At 45.1% G+C, this 27,335-nt stretch overlaps 1 protein-coding gene across 2 annotated transcripts in view; it reads right to left on the reverse strand.

Annotated features, from left to right (window-relative positions):
* ARHGEF2 (Rho/Rac guanine nucleotide exchange factor 2) overlaps positions 1-27,335 on the reverse strand; it is a 117,822-nt gene that overhangs the window by 84,129 nt on the left and 6,358 nt on the right. For both annotated transcript variants that reach the window (XM_039358443.1, XM_039358442.1), the window contains exons 2-4: positions 8,198-8,505; positions 1,704-1,878; positions 319-427 (exon numbers count right to left, since the gene is read on the reverse strand). In XM_039358443.1, the coding sequence (XP_039214377.1) occupies positions 319-427; positions 1,704-1,878; positions 8,198-8,469 (556 nt within the window). In that variant the 5' untranslated portion in view covers positions 8,470-8,505. The remainder of the gene's footprint in view (positions 1-318; positions 428-1,703; positions 1,879-8,197; positions 8,506-27,335) is intronic.

The raw sequence follows: 27,335 nt of genomic DNA on the forward strand, positions 1-27,335 counted from the left end.
TGGAGGCAACCTGTTCCACTGGGTTTATAGAACCACCGAGTTGGATAGGATTTCAGAGGTCTTCTAGTCCAACCCCCCCACTCAAGGCTACAGGCTGGTAGCAAGGCACTTACAGATGCTGGACCATCTCTGATATCCCCAGGGGGTATCCGTGATCTTCCAAAAATAACTTTAAAAACAACCCTAGAAACCAGCATCTAAAAGTCTGCTGATCCCTGGCTGAGAATGGACAGAAATTTTAAACATTTAAAAGGCAACCCCCCCCCAAAAAAATCTCCCAAGTGACTGAAGTCTGCACCCTCTACAGTTGGGACTCACCATCTGCATCTGGGTAACTGTCGATGACACTCATGGACGCAGACTTGGGCAGGTGACCACAGGGAGAACTTGGGGACAAGCCATAGACCTGCTTCCTCTTGCCATGTTCCTGAAGACAAGACCAGATAGGGGGGGATTCATCACCTTGGCTACAGGAAAGGTCCAGAGTTTGTGTCCCACCACTCTCTGCTTCATGCCACGCCCAAACTTACTGACTTGGGATGAGCCATAACGTGCCCCTTTTGGGTGTGTGTTTTTAGAGCAATGAGGAAACACACACACCATCGTTTATAAAGCCAGCTTTGCAGTTTAGCACGTTAGGCAAAGCTGCTTGGTATTGTAACCCATCATGTCTTTTGACTCCAGCCGTTAAACAGGGAGTCCTCGGCTTACGACCACGACTGAGCCCAACATTTCTGTTGCTAAGTGAAACAGTGACCTTTCTTGCCACTGTGAATCGCTGCAGTTGTTAAATTACTAACACGGTTGTTAAGTGAATCCGACTTCCCCATTGACTTTGACTGTCAGCAGCTCGCAAAAAGGTGAATCACGTGACCCTGGGATATAAAGATGAGTCAGTGACCAAGTGTTTGGATTTTGATCATGTGACCATGGCGATGCTGCAATAGTTGTAAGTGTGAAAAACAGTCATCGGTCCCTTTTTTGGGGGCCGTTGTAACTTGAACAGTCACTAAACAAACTGTTGTAAGTTCAAGGACTACCTATACTTGTTTTAATGGGGAAAGATATGAAAAACAGGGATAGAGCAATAGGAGCAAAGTCTATACTTCAAAAACTTTGAGTTGTATCTTTAACTGTTGCAGCTCACTCGAAGGTTCTGCTCCCATGACAACTTAACCAGGTCAGCTGAAAATCTAGCACAGTGGTTCTCCACCTGTGGGTCGGGACCCCATTTGGAGTCGAACGACCATTTCACGGGGGTCGCCAAACAATGCAGTCCGCCATTTTTTCCCCTTTTCCTTAGCTGTGCTACTCCCTTTTATTCTATTGGCTTTTGAAAGCCAATAGAATAGACTCCTTGAATAGAGTCTAATTCTATTGGCTTTCCAAAGCCAATAGGAATTGTCCAGGCTGTCTCTGCCCTGCTGAGCCCGCCAAAAGTCCCAGTCTGCAAACGGGGCTGCACCAGTTGAGTAGTCCTCGACTTACGACCGGTTGAGTAGTCCTCGACTTACGACCGGTTGGGGGGGGGTTGCGGCATTAAAAAGGTTGAGAACCACTGATCTAGCAGATGAATTCTATAACTTGCTAAGTTGGCTTAGAATTAATGCCAGTTTGCTTTTTCGTGGTTTACTCTTGTGTATTCTTATGGAATTTACTCTCTGCCTCTCTCATTGGTCTGTCTGGGAATCAGGCAAGCTTACCTGAGGCATCACCTGGCCTTCTTCCTCCTCCTCCTCGTCCTGAGAAAGCAGGGATCCCATTTCATCATTGCTATGAATAATAGGGGCCCGCCGGGGGTCTCTTCTTGCCAAGGCATGCCCATCCAGTTGCTCCGTGGAGTCAAGTTCCCCGGGTGCCAGTTCTTTCAAACTTAAGCTGAAACAGATGGACATAGTTCAAACATCAGGACATCATTTGCTTTCGGTTGACTAGGCACTGGGACCCACGCTGATGCTCCCAACTCAGTTCTGAGCAAATCTCAAAAAGCACTTGGCAAAGGAGAAAATTGCAAACCATTTCAGCAATGACCATCCCAGATGTATCACTCGCAGACCTATTAACCCGCCATGTGACTGGCTTGAGTTTACGGTAATGTGAAACACAACCACTGTGTTTTATTGAACAGAAATGGCTCAGCGCAGCATTGAATCCCAATGGCAGCAGAAATCTACCTCCAACTATGGGACAAGGGGGGACATGACAGCAGTATTCCAATATCTCAGGGGCTGCCATAAAGAAGAGGGAATTAAGCTATTTTCCAAAGCACCTGAAGGCAGGACAAGAAGCAGCAGGTGGAAACTAATCAAGGAGAGAAGCAACCTAGAACTATGGAGAAACTTCCTGACAGTGAGAACAAGTGGAACCACCTGCCTCCAGAAGCAGTAAATGCTCCAACACTGGAAGTTTTTAAGAAGAGACTGGACAGCCATTTGTCCGAAATGGTGTAGGTTTTCTGCCTGAGCAGGGGGTTGGACTAGATGACCTCCAAGGTCCCTTCCAACTTTACTACTATTACTATTACTACTATTTAGGCAACTCTGCTATTTTTAAGGGGGAAAAATATACATACCGTATTTTCCGGCGAATAAGACGACCCCCGACTTCGGAAAAGATTTGCACTGTTTAGAAAGTCATCTTATACGCCGGAAAATGCGGTATCATAAAATATATTTTATCAATGTCGCATATTTGAATAAACCTCACAGGGGTTTTGGCGACATCACCAGACATAGCCAAAGATTGTTGCATACAACTGGCTTTTCCCCATTCTGAAAAGCTATATAGAACCGGTTTTTCCTGCACTGGGGGGGGGGGTAAGTGGGCCACATTTGCATAGAACTTCACTGTCCTGCCACCCACCCCTCCTGTTCAAATAATCTATTTGTCTTGGCAGGCTTTTGGGACTCAAGACCATTTTAATCTGAAGAATTTTTGTCCCATCATACTAAAAATATGGTTTGAGTTCTGTTCCTCGTTGTGAATGAGGGGAGGCAGCAGAAATGCTTTGCAGAATATATTCCAGTTAACTAAACCTTAAGTTACATCAGTTTGCATGACCCTCTGAACTCATGGGCTGGGTTCATGTAACATTCCAGGCACAAATGTGGTTGAATAGTTTGTGATTGAGTATATTTTGTGAACAGAGGAAAAATGGCATTCAAAATGAGTTTGGTTAACCTGCAAGTTCAGGTACGGTTACATTGCAGTGCTGAGTCCTTTTCTGTCTCCCTAAGTCAGTGGTTCTCAACCTGTGGATAGGGACCCCATTTGGGGTCGAACGACCATTTCACGGGGGTTGCCAAAAAACGCAGTCCGCCATTTTTTTCCCCCTTTTCCTTAGCTGTGCTACTCCCTTTTATTCTATTGGCTTTTGAAAGCCAATAGAATAGACTCTCTTGAATAGAGTCTAATTCTATTGGCTTTCAAAAGCCAATAGGAATTGTCCAAGCTGTCTCTGCCCTGCTGAGCCCGCCAAAAGTCCCATTCTACAAACGGTGCTGCACCAGTTGAGTAGTCCTCGACTTACGACCGGTTGAGTGGTCCTCGACTTACGACCGGTTGGGGGTCGCGGCATTAAAAAGGTTGAGAACCACTGCCATCATTGACACAGAGACTGCAGTTTCTTCCTTCACTCCCCATCTCTGGGAAACTCTGTTGAGAAAGCAGTTGGTTCACTGGGATGAAGAACCTTGGAAGAAACAGATAACCCCAGCTCTTTTCATTCAGGTTTCGGGCTAAAATTTAGTACTATCCAGTGAGATCCTCTGCTGGTTTGGGTTTGGTATCTTTAGTACCTAGTTCACTAATTATACTCAGTTTGATCTTTTGACTTTTTTAATCTGTTAAAAGTGAGCTGGTTGCATCTGAAGAGAGAATGTGGGGGAGTTTATAAAGATGAATGAGGAGATGAAAGAAGTTATTTTAAAAATGGGGGAAAAAAATTGAAGAATCCATAGGGCAGTTGACAGATGAAATTAAACAGGAAACAAGCAGCGAAAAGGGTTGTTAGAACAGAAAAATGGAGAATGGTACAAAAATGTTTAAAGATCAACATTCAACTGAACAAAGAACTTTTCTTGTTGGAATTAGTGGACAGTCAATTGGAAAACAGTGATGGAAGATTATTTTTATTTAATCCATATCTATTATACAGTATTTGCAAAAATAAAAACAAAGACTAATAGGCTGAAAAATAGTTTTTATCCCATAGCTGTAACCGTATTAAACACTATTGTATAGTGCAACATTGAAGTGCAGTATTAGGGGCAGCACAATGGTGAATAGAATGTGAAGGATGTGTGTATATAATGCATGTTTTTACTTGTGGTTTTTACTTGTGTGTAGTGTGCACTGTGGACAGCACTTCATTTCGTTGTGAGATACACAATGACAAAAAAGATATTCTATTCTAAAATGAAAAGATTGTGAAATACCCCAAATGGAAGACTGGCTTGTGACGATGACAGAATGAGCAGAGATGGCAAAATTAATTAAAATTAATAAAGCCTTAATTTCATTTTTCAATGGGGCCCATTTATAACTTTTTGGAATGCAGGCCTGGTACTCAAAAGGCTAAGCGGGGCCACCTCACCCCCAATTCTACCATCTTTGTGCTGCAAAGCAATTTATAGTGAGGTTCTATATCTCTTTTTACCAGTAGGTGTCACCTAAGATGAAGCAAAGAAAAAATAGAATTCTCCCCTAAAATAAAAACCTCTATTGCAAATCAGCAAACTGGATCACGTACAAATCAGCATTATTGGCAGGCTACTAATAGCACCTTCTCAGACTAACAAAGTCTACAAAAAGGTACAGTCCTTGACTTGTGACAGTTCATTTAGTGACTAAGGTTACAATGGCATTGAAAAAAGTGACTAATGACTATTTTCCACACTTACGACCATTGCAACATCCCCATCGGTCATATGATCAAAATTCAGACGCTTTTATGACAACTGCAGTGTCCCGTGGTCATGTGATCATTTCTTGCCTTCCGACCGGCAAAGTCAATGGGAAAACCAAAGTCATTTTAACAACCGTTTTACTAAATTAATTAAATTAAGGAGAAAGTAAGTGAAGTGATTCGCTTAACAAATGTGGCAAGAAAGTTAGGGCAAAATTCACTTAACAAATGTCTCTTAGCAACGTAAATTTTAGGCTCAGTTGTGGTTATAAATTGAGGACTACCTGTATAGATTTTTCATCAGCTGGATCTGATGATATGAGCTACCGTTTCCAAAAATGTATTCCTATTAATAAAATGTAGTAGTCTGAAAAAGTGCAACCAGAACCCTGATTTTTGTCTCCCGTGGAATAACATTGCACTTCTTCTACAACACACAGACACACAAAACCCTCTTTGGACTTTGGGAAAGACTCCCAATCAGCCCTTGCATCGGACCGTTTATCATCAGAATAAAAGGGAGTAGCACAGCTAAGGAAAAGGGGGAAAAAATGGCGGACTGCGTTGTTTGGCGACCCCCGTGAAATGGTCGTTCGACCCCAAATGGGGTCCCGACCCACAGGTTGAGAACCACTGGCCTAGAGTCACCGTAAGTAGGCAGCTATATAAATTTTCTAAAATAAATGGATGTTGCGTGGGGAAAACGGAAAGAAGGAATGCTATGTACAGTGCATTGCCTTGAACTCCGGACTTAAAGGCAAGAAAAAAAAAATCTTAACAAATGAATCCACAAGCAAATGGTGGCTATGCAATGGTGGGATTCAGCCAGTTCGCACCACTTCGGCAGAACCGGTAGCTAATTTTTTTGTTACCCAGGCCCAGAATGGACTTCCGGAAGCGGCATCTACACCGAGAACCCGGTTGTTCACATATTTGAATCCCACCACTGTGGCTATGCATGTTTTACTTTCACTCCTGGACATGTTCGTTGAAAGAGGAGGTCCTGCAAGTAAATAAAGCCTGGAAACATGGGAGGTTGTTTTTTTTTCTCTCTTTAGCTGAAAACTGAGCTTCAGGCACTTTTCACATCCCCATGAACAAACACAGAAATATGGAGTGATGTAGTCAACCTCCTCTCACTCACTTTTTCCTGAATGAGGTCATCCCCTGGCCTGAACTCCCATCTGGCTGGGTTTTTCTACCCGGGGTCAGTCCCCAGCACACCCTCTCATAAATTTAGCTTTCCCCATCCTCTGCCAATCTAGTCAGATTGTCAGAATCCAATTATATTTCATCTTTAGTTATCAAATATAGAAAACCCCAATTCTGCCTTCTCTGGATTCTGCCGTAAGAGGGGGAGAAGGGGGAGAACAAAGGGGCTTTATGGCCCTCACTTCCTTCAGTATACTTCTAAGGAACTGAATGTGTGTATTGCAAAAGAACTAACCATAAGAGTGGGGCCGTTTTCCTTTCATGTAGTTCTCTCTGAAGTCTCCATCCAGCCTGCAGTAAGGAAAAGGGGGTGGAAGTGTAATGCCTGAGACTGTCGCTGAAAGAGGGGGGTGATTGGGTGGGGCTACTGGGGAACCCCTTAAAACCTTGAATGGGAGAGCTTGGACCCCAAGTCCTGTCTAGAACGCCTACAACCATTTTCTCTTAATAAAGGATTCCTGTTGGAAGAACTATTCCAAGAGTTCTGTCTTCTTAAGATGCAAAGTGGGGTGGGTCCTTACACAGATTTTGTTTAATATTTGCAAAAGTCAAAGGGCGCCAGCAGGATGGAACCTGGTCCTTAATATATCCTAGCAAACATCCCTCCCAGGTGCTGCAGATTTGCAAGGCAGGAGCCAAAATGGGGTCCAATGGCCATAAATCAGGAAGAGCTCTATTTTTCCAGGCCAGGCTGCTGAAACACAGAGATAAAGATGGAACAAAAGCTAGCAAAGAGGGTACAGGACATTATAATTCTGAATCATCGGTGAAGCCTTGCTTTTGCCTCCAGCAAGCAAGGGCTCCAGCTGCCAGAATTAAAACTGGACACCAGCTTTCCCCAGTCTTCCCATCCAAATTTCCCAGTCTTTGGCCACGCTGGCTGGGGAACCTGGGAGCTGTTGTCCCAACACATTGAAAGGGCTGCAGCACACAGGGCAACAAGGCGAAAAAAACACACCAAAACACTAAGTGTACAGTATTTTGCTTTTTCCTAGGCAGTGAAATTCAGGACCATTTCTTCTGGAGGAGAAAAGACAGTCATAAACCAGTTTCTAAAACACCAGGGCTGGATTTTGACACAATGACATCAGAAAAACACATTTCTTTCCACCTACAGTAATTATGGGTAGTCCTCGACTTACAACGGTTCATTTAGTGACCGTTCAAAGTTACAATGGCACTGAAAAAAGTGACTCATAACTGTGACCGTTGCAGAATCCTCATGGTCAAAATCCAGATGCTTGGCAACTGCTTCATATTTATGACTGTTGCGGTGTCCTGGGGTCATGTGATCCGCTTTTGCGACCTTTTGACAAGCAAAGTCAATGAGGACGCCAGATTCACTTAACAATCATATTACTAATTTAACAAATGCAATGAGTCACTTACAGTAACAACTGTGGCAAGAAACGTCGTAAAACGGGGCAACTCACTTAACAAATGTTTCACTTAGCAACGTACATTTTGGGCTCGATTGTGGTTGTAATTCGAGGACTACCTGTACACACTAAGGCATTTACATGTAACAAGAAGCCATATTGTTGTTGACCACTAAGCCCATTCATTACTCTGTATATGACTTCGTGCATTTAGTGTACAATTTATGACTTAGTGCACTTTCAATCCAAATTGGGTTTATCCAGTAAATAATGATTTACCATTTCACGGGGGTCGCCAAACAACGCAGTCCGCCATTTTTTCCCCCTTTTCCTTAGCTGTGCTACTCCCTTTTATTCTGTTGGCTTTTGAAAGCCAATAGAAGAGACTCTCTTGAATAGAGTCTAATTCTATTGGCTTTCAAAAGCCAATAGGAATTGTCCAGGCTGTCTCTGCCCTGCTGAACCCGCCAAAAGCCCCATTCTGCAAACGGTGCTGTACCAGTTGAGTAGTCCTCGACTTACGACCGGTCGAGTAATCCTCGACTTACGACCGGTTGGGGGTCGCGGCATTAAAAAGGTTGAGAACCACTGGCTTAGAGGGTGCTACGAAAATTGTCTGGAGGCACCCTGGTCTCCAGAGTGACCATGTCACTTATCTATTACCCCAGAGAACATAAAACAGCACTTTTCGATAGTTTACCTTCGCTGGTCAAAATCTGGGTCATCTTCCAGCACTTTTCCAGGCTCCCAGCTGTGCCTTCGGAAGGAATCGAAGGTGTGACTGGATCCTCTCAAGGTCCGGGACCGGCGCATGTGCACGTTCAAGAACTGGCTGCTATCTTCCTCCTTCTCCTCTTCCTCTTCCGTGATTTCCCAGTCTCCTGCCAATGATGGGCCTGGCTCCATGGTTGCCAAGCAGTGGTGTTTCTCGTTGCATTCATAGGGGTGCATCTCCAAGGTCGAGGGGTTCATGTCTTGCAAAGGGGGGGGATGCCAAAGACCAGAAGGCTTTGGGGAAGAGGAAGGTGCAGGAGAAAAAAAAGGAGAAAGTCGAATTAAATAAGGCCGGTCATTCAGGTTTGGGAATTTGCAGTCTTGAGGCTAAGTGAAATTTAAAATTCAGCTATTGTGCCGAGTACGCAAGTGAAGTCTTTTCACAGTAATTTACTTCTGAAGTAAGATAATAATCCCACCTCACAAGATATGCTTAGCTATCAATATTTGAACCGTGGTTTATTCCAGGAACCCAATTTGTTGAGTTTGCACAACACATAATATAATGCATAATGCTATGCCTAGTTCACAAAGACACATTAAGTTCCAGTGTGGATGGTTAAGTTGGTGTGACACTGCCACTGAGTAAAGAGCAAAGAAAGCAGCTGAGTCTTTAAAAGGCAAACTGGGAAGGCTGAAGCCTGCCATTCCCTCATTCCCACCCCCTCTCCCCCTGGGGGGGGGGAGAAGGAAAAACAACAACAACACCACAACAACTTTATGTTCCCAAACTCTACAGTCCTCTTATCATCACAGCATCTCCTCATCTTTCATCTGAGCAAGCAGGCACAGATACATTTCTATTTTCTAAGCATGCCTGTTTGAGAGCCCAGCAACATCCTTAAAAAAAATATCTGGGGTTTAATAAATAACATGCAAACTCCCCCTTTTAATATGCAGAAATTAAACTACTATTAAAAAGTAAAAGAGTAAAGTCACACGTCTATGGAGATCCTCAGTCATCCGGGTCACAGTTGTCCCAAAGATGCTTTTTCGGGAGGCAACTGGACTTTCTTGTTTTTCTTTGAAGATGTTTCGCTTCTTATCCAGGAAGCTTCTTCAGCTCTGATATATAAATATATAAATCCTTCCATTTCCCACCATCCAGTCAGAGCTCAAGCAGCTTCTTGAAGGAGAAATGAAAAAAACAACAACAAAGTCCAGATGCCTTGTGAAAAAGCACTTTTGGGACAGGAAAGTCACATAATCATGTTGAAGTTGGTAAAAAAACTTTTTTCTATTTGTAGCCATCCAGAAAAGGAATAATGAGACAGTTGTGCCCCACACAACAAAATTCTGCAAGCAATATTCCAAAATTTCATCCAATCTTTTGGACAGGTTAGGACGGTGATGGGCAACCAGCATCTGATAATTCAGGAAAACAGCACATGTTTGAAGAATACCCAATAGGCAGAACATTTCAGCCATGTTTTTAGGCAAATTTCTTTTGGGATCCCATCCTATACAACAGTGGTTCTCAACCTTTTTAATGCCGCGACCCTCATCCGGTCGTAAGTCGAGGACTACTCAACTGGTGCAGCACCGTTTGCAGAATGGGACTTTTGGCGGGCTCAGCAGGGCAGAGACAGCCTGGACAATTCCTATTGGCTTTTGAAAGCCGATAGAATTAGACTCTATTCAAGAGAGTCTATTCTATTGGCTTTCAAAAGCCAAGAGAATAAAAGGGAGGAGCGCAGCTAAGGAAAAGGGGGAAAAAATGGCGGAATGCGTTGTTTGGCGACCCCCCCGTGGAATGGTGGTTCGACCCCAAATGGGGTCCCGACCCACAGGTGGAGAACCACTGCTATACAACATGAGAAAACTGAAAACAACAGGCTATTACTTACAACAGTTCGCTTAGTGACCATTTGAAGTTACAATGGCACTGAAAAAAGAGACTTATGACCATTTTTCACACTTATGAGCATTGCAGCATCCCCATGGTCACAAGATTTACATTCGGATCCTTGACAACTGACTCACATTTATGACGGTCACAGTGTCCTAGGATCACATGATCCCCTTTGGCGACCTTTTGACAAGCAAAGTCAATAGGGGAAGCCAGATTCACTTAACAACCATGTTACTGATTTAACAACAGCAACAATGCGCATAACAAATGTGGCAAGAAAAGTCGTAAAATGGGGCAAAACTCACTTAACAAATTTCTCACTTAGCAACATAAATTTGGGGCTCAATTGTAGTCAAAACCTGAGGACCACCTGTACTAACACTGTTATACAGGTAGTCCTCGATTTATGACCACAATAGAGCCCAAAATTTATGTTATTAAGTGAGATATTTAAGTACTATTTTGTCCCAGTTTATGACCTTTCTGGCCACAATTGTTAAGTGAATCACTCCAGTTGATAAATAACACGGTTGTTAAGTGAATCTGGGTTTCCCGTTGACTTTTGTTTGTCAAAAGGTTGCAAAAAGTGATCACATGACCCCAGGATGCTGCAATGACCATAAGTATGAACCAATTGCTAAGTATCTGAGTTTTAATTGGGGCGGCTACAAAGGTCATGTGTGAAAAACGATCATAAGTCACTTTTTTCAGTGCCGTTGTAACTTTGAACGGTCACTAAATGAGCTGTTGTAAGTCGAGGACTACCTGTATATTCACACACAGGCTTAACCTGTTTTTATACATCAAATCGTAAACTAAGCAGAGTTCACTTGCACAATACAGTGTGTCTCAAAATGTGGCCAAGATTAACCTGAACCACACTTTGCTTATACTATCAATGCACCTGCTAGATATTTACCCTAACCTGGGTAAGTTTGATGTGCAAATAGTATACAAAAAAAACAAGCAACAAAAAAGCTTTTTCATGTCTCTTTCTAAAGAGACTCAGCTGGATGACTTTGGGCCGACTGGCAGGAAACAGTGAATCCCACCTTAGGCATGAAGTCTTAGACCAGGGATAGTCAACCTTGGCTCTTTTATGACTCGTGGACTTCAATTCCCAGAATTCCTGAGCCAGCTGGCTCAGGAATTCTGGGAGTTGAAGTCCACGAGTCATAAAAGAGCCAAGGTTGACTACCCGTCTTAGACCAATCACCAGGAGACTCAGAGTACTAGTCCCACCTTAGCCAGCTGAGTGACTTTGGGCCAATCTCTCTCAGCCCAACCTCACAGGGTTGTTGTTATGGGGAAAATGGGAGCGGGAAGGAATATTTTTCCCCCTTAAACCATTTATAGAGTAACAAAGGCAGGATTAAAAAAAATCTAAATCTAATAAATACTATCAATAAAATTAAAAAAGACTTCAATTAAAGCCCATACCGGATTGGAAAAATACCTTTCACCTCAGCAGACGAGATAGGTCTCCACTCCCATAATTCCCAACCAGCACACCTGTTTGCCAGGTGTACAGGCAGGGAACCATGGGAATTGAGTCATTGGAAGCCATTTAATTAGAAACGGTTTCCTCAAATCCAACTGAAGCAGCCAGTTGCCCGCTCTTAAAAATGTGAGGGAAAAAAATGCAAATCTGAGGAATAATAGCGACAGTATCTACACTTTAAGCATCGATAGATATAAATCTGCTTTTTAAAGTGTGTGTGTGTATGTATGTGTGTGTGTGTGTGTCCACTTTAAAAATAAGGATGTGTAAACGTTTTGCTCATACACACAAATATACACCCAAAACAGGAACTAGGTTTTTCTTTTAAAATCCCCGTTTCCTAGGCTTGTTGGAAATAATTTGCCTTTCTTGCCAAATGAGGGGGAGTAAGAAAAAGATGCTGGCCACAATCCACCTCAGCGCTGTGGAAAAATGGCTGTGGGTAAAGAATCCAACAGCCAGCTGAGATAAAGCAGGAATTTACCCCCCTCACAAACAAAATCACATTTCTGGATTGCTGAAGTTTCAGTCTTTTTCATAAGCAAATATTTCCAAAAGCAAAATGGTTCCTCCCACATTCTTGAGGAAACAAAATGGCGTCACTGCGGCCAAGCATTGCCACTGGCCAAGGTGGGAAGCCGGGAGAGTGCAACACCAGGCCATCTTCTGAAAAAAAGCACAATTTTACCAGTGACCCTAGAAGCAGACCAGCAGATAGAGGAAGAGATAGAGGAAGAGAGAAAAATTTGGTTTGGGCTGAATTTCAGTCAGAACTGAAAGAGGTCCCAGCCTAAAAACAGAAGTGAAGTGGTGTCACCTCCACACCCAGAAAGGAAGCAAGTGTTAAGCTGAAGAAAGAGCTGCAATATGATACGTTCCTCTCTGAGTGTGTCTATGTGCGTGCCTTGTGTGTGTAGAAAGTGTGAGATGAGACTTGCACGTATGGTTGCTAGGCAACTGCCCATTTCCAGGATTCTTCTGAGGAATGGGATCTACTTGCTTCACTGGAATCCAAAAACAGTGTCCACCTGTAAGAAGGCCAACCTGGATTTGTAGCTAGTCCTCAGTGGCACACGGTTCTTCCTGCCAGCAGAAGCCTTAATAATAGAATTAACAGTGTTGGAAGAGACCTTGGAGGTCTTCTAGTCCAACCCCCTGCCCTTGCAAGATGGTGCTCCCTCTTGAAGTGGCTGGCTCAGGATCCTAATTTAATGGAATGGGAATGGGAATGGGAATGGAATAGAATAGAAGAGAATAAACTAGGAATGGAATGGAATGGAATGGAATGGAATAGAATAGAATAGAATAGAATAGAATAGAATATTATATAGGGGCTACCTTGCTCAATAGTAGTAACTGTGAGAGGGACCTCAGAGTCCTAGTGGACAATCACCTAAATACAAGCCAGCCGTGCTGCAGCTGCCAAAAAAGCCAACACAGTGCTAGGCTGCATTAACAGAGGGATAGAATCAAGATCACGTGAAGTGTTAATACCACTTTACAATGCCTTGGTAAGGCCACACTTGGAATACTGCATCCAGTTTTGGTCACCGCAATGTAAAAAAGATGCTGAGACTCTAGAAAGAGTACAGACAAGAGCAACAAAGATGATCAGGGGACTGGAGGCTAAAGCATATAAGGAACGGTTGCTGGAATTGGGGATGTCTAGTTTAATGAAGAGAAGGACGAGGGGGGACAGGATAGCAGTCTTCCAGTATCTCAGGGGCTGCCCCAAAGAAGAGGGAGTCAAGTTATTCTCCAAAGCGCCTGAAAGCAGGACAAGAAGCAACAGATGGAAACTAATCAAGGAGAGAAGCAACCTGGAACTAAGGAGAAACTTCCTGACAGTGAGAACGATTAACCAGTGGAACAACCTGCCCCCAGAAGCGGTAAATACTCCAACACTGGAAGTTTTCAAGAAGAGACTGGACAGCCATTTGTCCAAAATGGTATAGGGTTTCCTGCCTGAGCAGAGGGTTGGACTAGATGACCTCCAAGAACTTGGGACTTTCTTTCCTTCTTTTCCTCCCTTCCTCCACCACTGCCAACTTGAAGGGACTTTTCCCCCTTGAAATATCAGCATTAAACTGCCCAGAAATCAAGAAACAAGTTTTCAGCTGACAGAGAAGAAATGCAGTTCCTGAAGGGGAGTAACTAATGGTCCTACTTTGAGCTCTCTCTTTTGGAGAACAGGGCAACCCCAGAGTGAAAGAGGGAGGGAAGAGTGGCCATTAAAACTGATCCTTGATCACTCCCCGATCTGTTCCTGGTACTTCACAGGCACACAAATTATGACTCAGGTTGCTAGCTTATTTTCTGATCCTGTTTCTCAATCGCCAGCATTCTTAAAGGAAGAGCCAAGAGCTTTCCCCCAATTTGTAAGATCATCCTGTAAGATTTGTTAAATTAAATCTTCCTGTAATATTGGTTCAGCCCCTTAAAAGCATCCAGAATTCAACACAATCTACATGGAAACAAAGAACTGTACAGGTGCGAACGAGCAGTGCCGCGGTCCTGGATCAACAATGCCCAAAGTTTGCCTGGGTCTCTTTAATATAGGGCAGTGATGGCGAACCTTTTAGAGACCGAGTGCCCAAACTGCGACCCAAAACCCACTTATGCATCGTAGGATGCTGGGTAGGTGTGGCCCATTAGGTGGGTGTGGCCCAATGGGTGGGCGTGGCTGCAGTGGTAACGGCAGACTGGGTGGGACTAAAACGTTCAATCAATCAATTCCAACTTGGCGAGATCTTTTTTTTCCCCTCAAGAAGTTGAAATTACTGATTGATTGAACCTTTTTTTTTTTTTGCACATGGCGGCGGAGGCCTAAAGCGAAAAGGTTTTATAAAACCCAGCTGAAGGCCTAGGACTGGGGCGATGGCGTGCATACCCACAGAGAGTGCCCGAGTGCCACCTCTGGCACTCGTCATCTTCACATTGCTCCTAGAAGCACGAAGCCGAAAACACCAGCCTGAAGATGACGAATGGGACTTCGTCGAAACGTCGCCAAGACACTTCCAATTTTACGCAGGAGAAAACTCAAATAACCAAAGACTTACACACACACACACACACACACATATATATATTTAAAAAATCAAATAAAAGTCGATCACCAAGAGAATAAAAATATAGAAAATTTATTTGCTAAACCTAACTTTCGTCAAGAGCTCTTGACATCGCTGATAGCTAGTGTGTGTGTGTGTGTGTGTGTGTGTGTGTGTGTGTGAAGTAAAATAAGGTGATCACCAGGATAAAATCATAAACATAAATGTTTAATCTACAAAACCAAGCTTTCGTCGGCCACACTACCGACATCCTCAGGGTATAAAATGCTGGATCCGGGAGTCGGTTTTTATGTGGCCGGATACCTCTGCGGTTTGACCCTGGATCGGGTCATAGGTCCACCCATTAACAGACAGAAAGTTTTTCAGACAGACCGATCTGATTTGATTGCACCTTGGCATTTTTGACTGCTATACTGCAGTTCTACTTTTTTATAGTCACTTTTGCCTTGCAGCCCCCCAACTAGGGGCGTGAAGCAGGCTCAAGTCGCTACTGCGAAACATTACAAATTCAGATATATCTTAAGTATTTTTTATGATGCACCCGGTCGGCCCAAATATGGAAAGCTTCCCTTTAACTCTTTGTTAGCAATCCAAATTTAACACACACACACACACACACACACACACATGCATATAAACAGAAAGAGGAAACTGGAGCGTTTACAAGGTTGATGCCATATGGGACAAAGCTGTGACTGAATCTGGAGGTTCTGCTTTGGAAATCATGGAGCCCCTCCTTCCAGCAGGTAACAAGGAAAACAGGTCGTGGAGAGGATGTGTAGTGTCCCAGTCAATCCTGCGGACCCTGCTCACACAACACTTACATGCCATGTCCTGGATGGAAGGGAGGGAATTGCCAATGATCTTTTCAACCATCCTCACCACTTCTGCACTGCCTTCCTGTCTGAAGCAGCGATGCTTCCAAATCAGACTGTAATGATGTATGACAGGATGCTCTCGATCGTCCCTCTGTGGAATGTGCTAAGGACAGGGGAAGGAAGATGTGCTTTTCTCACGTGACACAGAAAATGTGGGCACTGCTGTGCCCGCTTCACCAGTCTCGCTGTTGAGCGACCAAGCCAGCCTACCTGTTAACTGCACACCCAGGAATTTGATTCACCACCTCCACAGGTGAATCATTAATACGCAGAGCAGTGCAGCTATTCCTGTCTTTTCTGAAATCAGCAACAATCTCTTTAGTTTTTCCTACCTTTCAAACAAGGCTGTTTTTGTTATACCAATTCAGGTGTAAACAATCTGTGTCCAAGCCCGAGGGTTCACATATGTGAATTCAAACAATTGTAGCAAATTCAGTAAAACATGATAGCAGATGGTTGGACTAAATGGTGTTTAAGCTTTCTTTTAGCACAGTAATTGCAGTAAATAGATAGATTTATTTTATACCACTTCCCCATTCAGAACAAAACCTCCTTAAAAGGAACATTGCAATTGTTATGCCACAATGCTCAGTGATCTTTTTTAGACATGCTAAATGATGAAGTACTTTGTGAAAATATAAATGGGGGAAAAAAATCTATTTGCACAGTGCAGGAATTAGCTAATGGTGAAATTTGATAGGCCAGCCACTATTAACGCCTATGTTAAAATCAGTCCACGAGCTTTTCTCTAACAAAATTTTGGCTTTGCCAAGAGGGCAAGGAAAATTTTAAAACATGTGAACTCCCAGAGTTGAAATCCATGCACGTGAATGTTGCTGAAGTTGAGAAGCATTGCATTAAAATCTGATTCTTAGTTTCATAAATTGTAAGGGTGGCATTCAACCAACCTTCAGTTCACGTTTAACGTTTGGACCACACACTCAACTAGGCTAAAATAGGGAGTTTGTGGCTTGCGTTGCTAGGGGAACCTCGGACTGTGTGAATCAAGGATCCCTTTATCGCAGTCTGATTTCTATCTTGACACATAACAAACATGCAATAAGATGAAGCCATCAACAAAGCAGCGAACTAAGAAGTTTAGATGTTTATTGATTATATTTTAACCTGACCTTTTTACTTTATAGGTAATTCAAGGTGCTGAACATACCTAACGCTCCTAAAGGTTGTCTGTCTGTCTGTCTGTCTGTCTGTCTCTATCTATCTATCTATCTATCTATCTATCTATCTATCTATCTATCTATCCATCCATCCATCCATCTATCTATCATCTCTCTGTATCTATCTATCCCCTTTCTCTGTACCATCTATCATATCATTGTCTGTCTGTCTGTCTGTCTGTCTGTCTCTCTCTCTCTCTCTCTCTCTATCTATCTATCTATTACCTCTCTGTATCTATCTATCCCCTTTCTCTGTATCATCTATCATATCATTATCTATCTATCTATCTATCTATCTATCTATCTATCTATCATCTCTCTGTATCTATCTATCCCCTTTCTCTGTATCATCTATCATATCATTATCTATCTATCTATCTATCTATCTATCTATCTATCTTTCTATCTATCTATCATCTCTCTGTATCTATCTATCCCCTTTCTCTGTATCATCTATCATATCATTATCTATCTATCTATCTATCTATCTATCTATCTATCTATCTATCTATCTATCTATCTATCTGTCTGTCTAGCTAGCTAGCTAGCTAGCTATCTATCATCTCTCTGTAGATATCTATCCCCTTTCTCTGTATCATCTATCATAACATTGTCTGTCTGTCTGTCTGTCTGTCTCTCTCTCTCTCTCTCATCCAGAAGCTCTGAAATGTTTTTCCTCTACATACAGGTATTAAACTGAATTCCCACTGCTTTCTTTCAGAGCTGCTGGGTCCACTCTGTGGCATAACCTTTAATGAAATAAATCAAACACTGGTATAACGGGATGGCCTGATTGACCCAACGCCGGTTTCCCACAATGGGAGTTAGATCTTGGTTCACTGCATTGTGCGGTCCCACAAACAAGTTAATTTGGGAACCCAATTACAACTGTTTGTCAATCCAGACGATAAAGATTGACACAGGTAGTCCCCGACTTAGAACAGTCCATTTAGTGACGATTCTTCAAAGTTACAACAGCACTGAAAGAAGTGACGTATGGCCGTTTTTCACACTTGCAACCGTTGCAGCATCCCCATGGTCACGTGATCAAAATTCGGATGATTCATATTTATGACCGATGCGGTGTCCCCTTTTGTGACTTTCTGACAAGCAAAGTCAATGGTGGAAGCCAGATTCACTTAACAACCGTGTTCTAACTTAACAAATGCAGTGGCGCACTTAACAATTGTGGCAGGAAAAGTCGTAAAATGGGGCAAAATTCACTCCACAAATGTTTCACTTAGCAGCAAAGATCTTGGGCTCAATTGTGGTCATAATTCGAGGACTACCTGTACTATTTTTTTTTACAAGGTCCAGTTCACGAAACCCACTAGCCTGCAATGCCATTTGTTTAGGTTTGGCTTGGCCTGCACAAAACCAGGCATTGCAGTTTGCAAACTATGGATTATACTTTAGACCAGGGATAGGCAACCTCGGCTCTTTTATGACTCGTGGACTTCAACTCCCAGAATTCCTGAGCCAGCCATGGCTCAGCTTGGAAGCCTCTCCCTTTCCCTTCAGCATTGCTGGCTGAGGAATCCTGGGAGTTGAAGTCCACGAGTCATAAAAGAGCCAAGGTTGCCTACCCCTGGTTTAGACTGTTCTGCCACCACTGCTGGTTGTGGCTTATTTAATAACCCAAGATTACACCATGGTTTAGCCAATGGGCAATGCTAGCTAAGCCAGGGCCCTGTGTGGTGACAACGTATGTCTAAAAATGGAGCTAGGAGACCATCTGCAAAGCCCAAGGTAGCCCTTATGCGTTGCGGTGTCATTCTTCTAAATTAGTCAGTGCACGATCAGGGTGGGTGATTTGAGGGTGGGGCGAAGAAAAAGGATGTCGTCTGAATCCTTTCAGAGGAAGTGTTTCCATGGGAACTTTGGAAAAGTTTTCACAACATCACTCAGAGGAAAGCAGCCGTGCCCAACTGGGCAGATGGAAAATGAAAAATGGGCCACGAAAACACCCCCTTCCATCTCCATATCCTCCTCCTCCCCCTCCTCCTCCATTAAAATGCCATTTGGAAATGACATGCGCACACACACACACCCCAGCAAAACAGGGTCACTCTTTGTGGTTGGAGACGCAACTTGGAATTAAGGAGAAATTTCCGGAGAGTGAGAACAATTAATCAGTGAAACGGCTTGCCTCTCAGTATTGTGGGCGCTCTATCCCTGGAGGTTTCCAAAAATAGACTCGAGAACCATTTGACTGGTATATCAGGACGCCTGCCTTGGGCAGGGGGTTGGGCTAGATGACCTTTGAAGTCCCTTCCAATCCTAGGATGCTATGAGGGGAAGCTTATCCCTTTCCCCAATTCACAGAGGTTCACGAGTCATGATTCAGAACACCATGTGAATGCTCTTGATAGAACAAAGGTCTAGGGCAGGGGTAGTCAACCTTGGCTCTTTTATGACTCGTGGACTTCAACTCCCAGAATTCCTGAGCCAGCACACACATACACAGCTGGCTCAGGAATTCTGGGAATTGAAGTCCACGAGTCATAAAAGAGCCAAGGTTCACTACCCCTGGTCTAGGGGCTGAGTTCCCAGAGCCCCCTAAGCCAAACACGAGCCACACCAGGCCTTGCCAGATGTGGGAAGACCAGCCACAGCTGGCTGGCTTTCTTAGCCCTTCATTGCTGAGGTTTTCGGATTTCTACTAGCCAGAAAGGTCCCAGCAAAATTTGCAAAGCACACTTATGCAATCCTAGGGCTGGAAGGACCGACGCCAGTGGTGGCGAAGCTATGGCACGGGTGCCAGAGGCGGCACTCGGAGCCCTCTCTGTGGGCACACGTGCCGTTGCTCCAGCCTTGCCTCCCCCCATGAACCCCTCCTTTCCCACTGCCCCCATGAAGGAGAGTCGCCCCTGAGCGTGGCCCACACGGAGCAGCACAGCCAAGGACATGGCAGCCAGGCAGCGTAGACAAGACTCTGCCCTCACACCCCATCGTGCGCAGTTGATGCTGCGGGGCGCGGGCAGAGGGCGTGACCGCCATAGCGCTGCTGGGCTGCCTGGGCAATCTGCGGCGGGCCCTGGAGGTGGTGAGTGGCCCTGCGGGCAAGCGGGGCCGGGGATGGGGGTGGGTGGGCAGGGGGGGGCAGTTTTTGGGCACTCGGTCTCTAAAAGGTTCGCCATTGCTGACCTACACCCTTAAATCAGACTTAGTGACTACCCGTAGTCCTTGACGTACGACTACAATTGAGTCCAAAAGCTCTGTGGTTGTTAAAGGAGACATTTGTTACATGAGTTTTGCCCCATTTTACGACCTTTCTCAGTTGTTAAGTGAATCCCTGCAGCTGTTAAGTTAGTAACCCGGGGTTGTTAAATGAATCCAGCTTCCCCATTGACTTTGCTGGTCAGAATCGTCGTAAAAGGGGATCACAGGACCCCGGGACACTGCAAACCGTCATAAATATGAGTTCAGTTGCCCAGGGTCTGAATGTTGATCGCAAGACCATGGGGAGGCTGCAAAGTTTGTTAACTCTGAAAAACGGTCATAAATCACTTTTTTCAGCGCCGTTATAACTTTGAATGGTCACGTTGTTAAGTTGAGGAATAAAATAGAATAGAGCTGGAAGGGACCTTAGAGGTCTTCTAGTCTGGCCCCCCGCTCAAGCAGGAGAACCTATACCATCTCAGACAAGTGACTGTCCAGTCTCTTTTTAAAAAACCTCCAGTGATGGAACGCCCACAATTTCTGGAAGCAAGCTGTTCCACTGGTTAGAAATTTTCAGGATGTTTCTCCTTAATTCCAGGTTGCTTCTCTCTTTGGTCAGTTTCCAACCATTGTTTCTACCTGTATACTTGCAATATTTGTGAGCCTTGTCTGATATTAATCTAGATCGGTCTTTCCTGGCTTAACCGCTTTTCCGGGTCTGTTGAAGTGATGCGAACTGGCTGAATCCCACCACTGGACACAATATTCCAGTTTAACCAGTGCAATATAAAGCAGCTTTAGCACTTCTCATGACCTTAAAACTATCTCTCTGTTGATGAGGCCTCGGACTGCATTGGCTTTTTTTGGCAGCTGCAGCACGCGGCTGGCTCATACGTAGCTAGGAAAACAGTCCCCAACGTTTGCAGCTTGGCAGCCCGGCTGGGGTGGGGGAAGAAGGGAACCGGGCCGTGCGAGTGGTGGGCCGCTGTGCACACGCATACACGCACACACCCTGCTTGCACAGCCCAGTTGCAAATAGGGCACATGACCCGGTAGTGGGCCAAGTGGTTCGCAACCTGTGGGTCGGGACCCCATTTGGAGTCGAACGACCATTTCACGGGGGTTGCCAAACAACACAGTCTGCCAATTTTTTCCCCCTTTTCCTTAGCTGTGCTACTCCCTTTTATTCTATTGGCTTTTGAAAGCCAATGGAATAGACTCTCTTGAATAGAGTCTAATTCTATTGGCTTTCAAAAGCCAATAGGAATTGTCCAGGCTGTCTCTGCCCTGCTGAGCCCGCCAAAAGTCCCATTCTGCAAACGGTGCTGCACCAGTTGAGTAGTCCTCGACTTACGACCGGTTGAGTAGTCCTCGACTTACGACCGGTTGGGGGTCGCGGCATTAAAAAGGTTGAGAACCACTGGCCTATTCTGTACCTGTATGTTTCATTTCTCCTTCCTAAGTGTAGAATCTTACTTTTCTCACCAAGGACCTTGTTAGACGGCCCAGTGCTCCAGTCTCCCAAGATATTTCTGAATTTGGCATGACTTACTTAAAAATTGCTTTGCTTAACAACAGACTGCAGCCAAGAAATTAAAAGACGCTTGCTCCTGGGGAGGAAAGCGATGGCAAATCTAGACAGCACACTAAAAAGCAGAGACGTCACCCTGCCAACAAAAGTGCGTGTAGTCCAGGCCATGGTTTTCCGAGTTGCAATGTATGGATGTGAAAGTTGGACCCTAAGAAAGGCTGAGCGCCAAAGAATGGAGGCCTTTCAACTCTGGTGCTGGAGAAGACTCCTGGGAGTCCCCTGGACTGCAAGGCGTTCAAACCGGTCAGTCCTAGAGGAGATCAACCCCAACTGCTCTTTAGAAGGCCGGATCTTGAAGTTGAGACTCAAGTCCTTTGGTCACCTAATGAGAAGGAAGGACTCACTGGAGAAGGGCCTGATGCTAGGAAAGATGGAGGGCAAGAGAAGAACGGGACGACAGAGAATGGGGTGACTGGATGGAGTCACTGAAGCAGTAGGCGTGAGCTTCAATGGACTCCAGAAGATGGCAGAGGACAGGAAGGTCTGGAGGAACGTGGTCCATGGGGTCGCGATGGGTCGGACACGACTTCGCAACTAACAACAACAAAAGAAAAATATGTTTTTTTCCTGAGCACATACAGAATGCAGGTTGCATTCCCAGGAATGTATTTTAAATATGTAAAATTTATTAAGAATTTTAATTGGGGGGGAGGGAAGGAAGGTACTTCTGTTAAGCCATGCATTTGTGCTTATTTATTTAAAGGAAACTTTTTCCACCCACCATCAATGGCAGAATTTCTCACCAGCATGGGCTGTGGGAGTTGTGGTCCAAACATACTTCCTGGGGAGAGGAAATCTATTTAAAAGCATTTCTATTCCGCTCTTCCGCCAATCAGGCTCCCACTGCAGTCTACATATAACCTAACGAGTAACAGCACCTTACAGTCTAAGAAATGCAAGTAATCCTCAAGTTACGACCATAACAGAGCCCAAAATTTCTGTTGTTAAGTGAGACATTTGTTAAGCGAGTTTTGCCCCATTTTATGACTTTCCTTGCCACGGCTGTTAAGTGATCACTGCAGTTATTAAGTTAGTAACACGGTCACTAGTGAATCTGGCTTCCCCCATGGACCTTGCTGGTCAGAAGGTCGCGAAAAGGCGAATCACATGACCCTGGGACACAGCGACCGTCATAAATATGAACCAGTTGCCAAGCATCCGGTCGTAAGTGTGAAAAAGGGTCTTAAGTCACTTTTTTCAGTGCCCTTGTAACTTTGAACGGTCACTAAATGAACTGTTGTAAGCCGAGGATTACCTGTAGAAGCTCAGAGGGCAAAGAAGTAAAAAAAAACCTTGGAGCTAAATAATGAAATAAAGGTCAAGGTTTTGCAACCAGACAAATGGCTTGGCCGGTCATGTTGTGTGATTGTGGCCTCTCGGCCTTTCCCCACACGACCCAGCCAGCCTCTCCCTACACTAAAAGGGATGTTTGGAGCCTTTACAGCTCCACCCAGAAAGTTATGAGCAAACAAAATAAAACCATCACTAGCAGTTACAATAAAGCATTGCTGCAAAAGACCAGCCGGGAGCCGGAGGAAATTAGTCTTGTGTATGCTCAAAGGTCAAACCGTCCTTTCCTGGCCCCTTGGAGGCCACACAGCTGCTGGCGCACTTGCTATGCAAGCAAAATCTCCTTGCTGGCCATCGGGCCTAATCACCAAAACCTCCCTGTTCAAAAGCAGTCTATCGGAACATCTATGGAGATTCTCAAAGTTCTAGGTCAGTGGTTCTCAACCTGTGGGTCGGGACCCCATTTGGGGTCGAACGACCATTTCATGGGGGTCGCCAAACAACACAGTCCGCCATTTTTCCCCTCTTTTCCTTAGCTGTGCTACTCCCTTTTATTCTATTGGCTTTTGAAAGCCAATAGAATAGACTCTCTTGAATAGAGTCTAATTCTATTGGCTTTCCAAAGCCAATAGGAATGGTCCAGGCTGTCTCTGCCCTGCTGAGCCCGCCAAAAGTCCCAGTCTGTAAACGGTGCTGCACCAGTTGAGTAGTCCTCGACTTACAACCGGTTGAGTAGTCCTCGACTTACGACCGGTTCGGGGTTGCGGCATTAAAAAGGTTGAGAACCACTGTTCTAGGTCATAATTGGAATTAAAGAGAAACTTCCTGAGGACAATTAACCAGTGGAACAGCTTGCCACCAGAAGTTGTGAATGCTCCAATACTGGAGGTTTAAAAAAAAAAAAAAAAGAACTGGACAGCCACCTGTCTGGAGTGGTAGAGCAGGGGGATGGACTAGAAGACCTCCAAGGTCCTTTTCAACTATAGTCTGATTGATCACTGGAGGTTTTTAAGAAGAGACTGGACAGCCACCTGTCTGGAATGGTATAGGGCAGGGGTCGGCAACCTTAAACATTCAAAGAGTCACTTGGACCCCACTTGTCAGCTTGTCAGAGAACAGCGTGAGGCCACTCTCTTTTTTACACACACACACACACAGAGAGAGAGAGGAGAGAGAGAGAGAGAGAGAGAGAGAGAGAGATGCTGCTTTCTGCTGTTTCCTGCTTCCTGCAGAGACGCAGGAAAGGGAGGAGCCCCACCCAATAAGCTTGTCAGCTTGTCAGAGAACAGTGTGAGGCCACTCTTTTTTACATACATACAGAGAGAGAGAGAGAGAGAGAGAGAGAGAGAGAGAAGGGAAGCACAAGTGCCTCTCTCTGTCTGTCTCTCTCTCTTCAAATGGCGGAGGAGGACTGGAAGCCACAGGAGAAGGCTCAAAGACCCACATGCAGCTTCGGAGCCATGGGTTGCTGACCCGTAGTATAGGGTCTCCTGCTAGAGCAGGGGGCTGGACTAGAAGACCTCCAAGGTCCCTTCCAGCTCTATTCTGACTGATCGGTTGATGCTTGTCCCAAAGGTGCTCTTCAAAAGGCAATTGGACTTTCTTGTTTGTTTGTTTGTTTTTCCCCTTGAAAACATTTCGCTTCTCATCCAAGAAGCTTCTTTGGTTCACTGAAATGAATAAAACTTCTTGGACGAGAAGCAGAACGTTTTCAAGCGGAAAAAAAACCCAAACCAACCAAAAAATCCAGATGCCTTTTGAAAAGCACCTCTGGGACCATCTGTGGGAATGCAGAGGCCACAGGACCAAGCGTGAACAAGGCCTGTGGCCGGCTGTTGGCGGAAGGGGCTCTGGATTTCTGGGTGCAAGTCAGCTGATCCTTCAGCTTAAGCTACACCAGAGCCTTTTCTCCTCCCAACAAGTCCATAAACCAGTGGTTCTCAACCTTTTTAATGCCGCGACCCCCAACCGGTCGTAAGTCGAGGACTACTCAACTGGTGCAGCACTGTTTGCAGAATGGGACTTTTGGCGGGCTCAGCAGGGCAGAGATAGCCTGGACAATTTCTATTGGCTTTTGAAAGCCGATGGAATTAGACTCTATTCAAGAGAGTCTATTCTATTGGCTTTCAAAAGCCAATAGAGTAAAAGGGAGGAGCACAGCTAAGGAAAAGGGGGGGGGGAATGGCGGACTGCGTTGTTTGGTGACCCCCGTGAAATTGTCGTTCGACCCCAAATGGGGTCCCGACCCACAGGTGGAGAACCACTGCCATAAACAGATTCGGAGTTTAGCACCAAGCAGCCAAAAAGGGTGTGGAGAAAGCAGCAGCTAAACACAAGCCAAGCCAAGTCCAAATCACTCCGAGGCAAACTCATGATCCGGGGTGTGAGAAGTTTTATATCCAAATATATTTCGTTCTTTATACCGTTTCCATCTTCCCTTAAAATATTAACAGGGTCCACAACAGTCTGAGAATCAATGTCTTCACTAGAAAACTGACAGTCAAGCCGAAACTAAGTTAATTAATATTAGCAAATTTCCTCAACCCCCACCCCAAATAAGTTCCCCAGACCCAATCCACATATCAAAGGATAAGCACAGAGTTCATTAAATTAGATGTCCCAAAGGAACTGTGTGTTCACAAGAATAAACATACTGACACACACACAAATGCCCCTCAAGTGTCACCCTAGAATCAGCACGTGACAACACAGACAAGCTCCCCCTATAAAAACCTGCTGCTGTACCCCATTTCCCTGCAGCTGCTCCTAAAGGCAAACTGTTTTGCTTTTAGGAATAAATATTTCTTTTTTCACAGCTGTCTGGACCTCATTGTTATTTATTCTTGCACAGTCCCGGCTAGAGTTGCAACCACAAATTATTCTTCCGGCAGGGGTCATTCCTTTAATACTCCTGTAATGTTTTGTAAAGGCAGCCGTGTAAACTGGACGCTGGATCCTTTTTGCTCATTGCAGGAGCATGAGCTGGCTTCCCGCATCATGGTTCTTTACACAAGCCACCATTGGCTGGGTCTGCCCAACCCACGAAGCCAAGAAACCCTTGGCTGGATTCCCACAAGGCCGGGAATCAAAACTCGCAGCTGGAGGAGGCTCTGCCCAGCCTGGCCTGACTCTTTGCCCCCCAAGTCCTTCAGAGTAGCTCAAACCCCCCCCCCGATCACAATGGGGGTGGTGGGCTTTTGTGGCGAGAGCCACACCGCTTTCTAAATCGCGGTTTATCACCAAATGTTGAGAAACCGAGTCACTGTAAACCGTTGCTCATGTTTAGTCTGATGCATGAGTAGCATCAGCCAAAGACGAACACTTCGCCCAGGCAACAGAATTAATGAAACCATACAAGGTGATGTACTTTGGAGGGGGATTTCTTTAAAAGAGGGCGGTCATGGATGGAAAATGTGATTCAAAATATGATTTCGCCAATCGCTCCGACCTTCCCTCCCCTCCCCCCAGTTAGGGCAGGAAAGCTCCGAATTATGAAGATTTAAGCTGTGGAGACAACCAGGTTACTAACTGATTACTAAATGATCAGTTACTAAATCAGTGGTTCTCAACCTTTTTAATGCCGCAACCCCCAACCGGTCGTAAGTCGAGGACTACTCAACCGGTCGTAAGTCGAGGACTACTCAACTGGTGCCGCACCGTTTGCAGAATGGGGCTTTTGGCGGGCTCAGCAGGGCAGAGACAGCCTGGACAATTCCTATTGGCTTTTGAAAGCCAATAGAATTTGTTCAAGAGAGTCTATTCCAGTGGTTCTCAGCCTTTCTAATGCCGTGACCCCATAATACAGTTCCCCATTTGTGGTGACCCCCAACCACTTATACATCACCAGGTGCCAGGGGCATGGCCAAAGAAAAGGGGGAAAAATGGCGGACAGCCTTGTTTGGCGACCCCCGTGAAATGGTCGTTCGACCCCAAATGGGGTCCCGACCCACAGGTTGAGAACCACTGTCCTAAATGATTAGGGGACTGGAGGCTAAAGCATATAAGGAAAGGCTGCTAGAATTGGGTATGTCTAATTTAATGAAGAGAAGGACGAGGGGGGACAGGATAGCAGTGTTCCAGTATCTCAGGGGCTGCCCCAAAGAAGAGGGAGCCAAGCTATTCTCCAAGTCAAGCTAGAAGGAGAGGTTGAGGTTATGCCATTTGCAGCTGCGCAAAGCCTCCAAGCTAGACCACTGCTTGACTCCTCCTTCCAGCTGGATGTTTCCCAATAGCTTGTTGGAAAAGGTCACCATGAAGACCAGCTGGACAGCTGAAAGTCCCCGTTAATCATACCAAGATACACCGAGAGACTCCCTAAATCAGTGATGGCGAACCTTTTAGAGACCGAGTGCCCAAACTGCAACCCAAAACCCACGTATTTATCGCCGGGTGCCAGGTGGGCGTGGCTGTGGTGGTCATGGCAGACTGGATGGGTGTGGCCAAGGTGGACGTGATCACCTCGATGTTGCTCGTGGGGAGGGACACCTGTGGGGGAGATCCAGGGGGTCTCTGGCAGGTGGGGCGGTGGGCAAGAGGCTCGTCCT

Source organism: Crotalus tigris, unplaced genomic scaffold, assembly GCF_016545835.1.
Source record: "Crotalus tigris isolate CLP2741 ecotype Arizona unplaced genomic scaffold, ASM1654583v1 scf7180000019021.11574027:1482141, whole genome shotgun sequence".
NCBI lineage: Eukaryota > Metazoa > Chordata > Lepidosauria > Squamata > Viperidae > Crotalus > Crotalus tigris.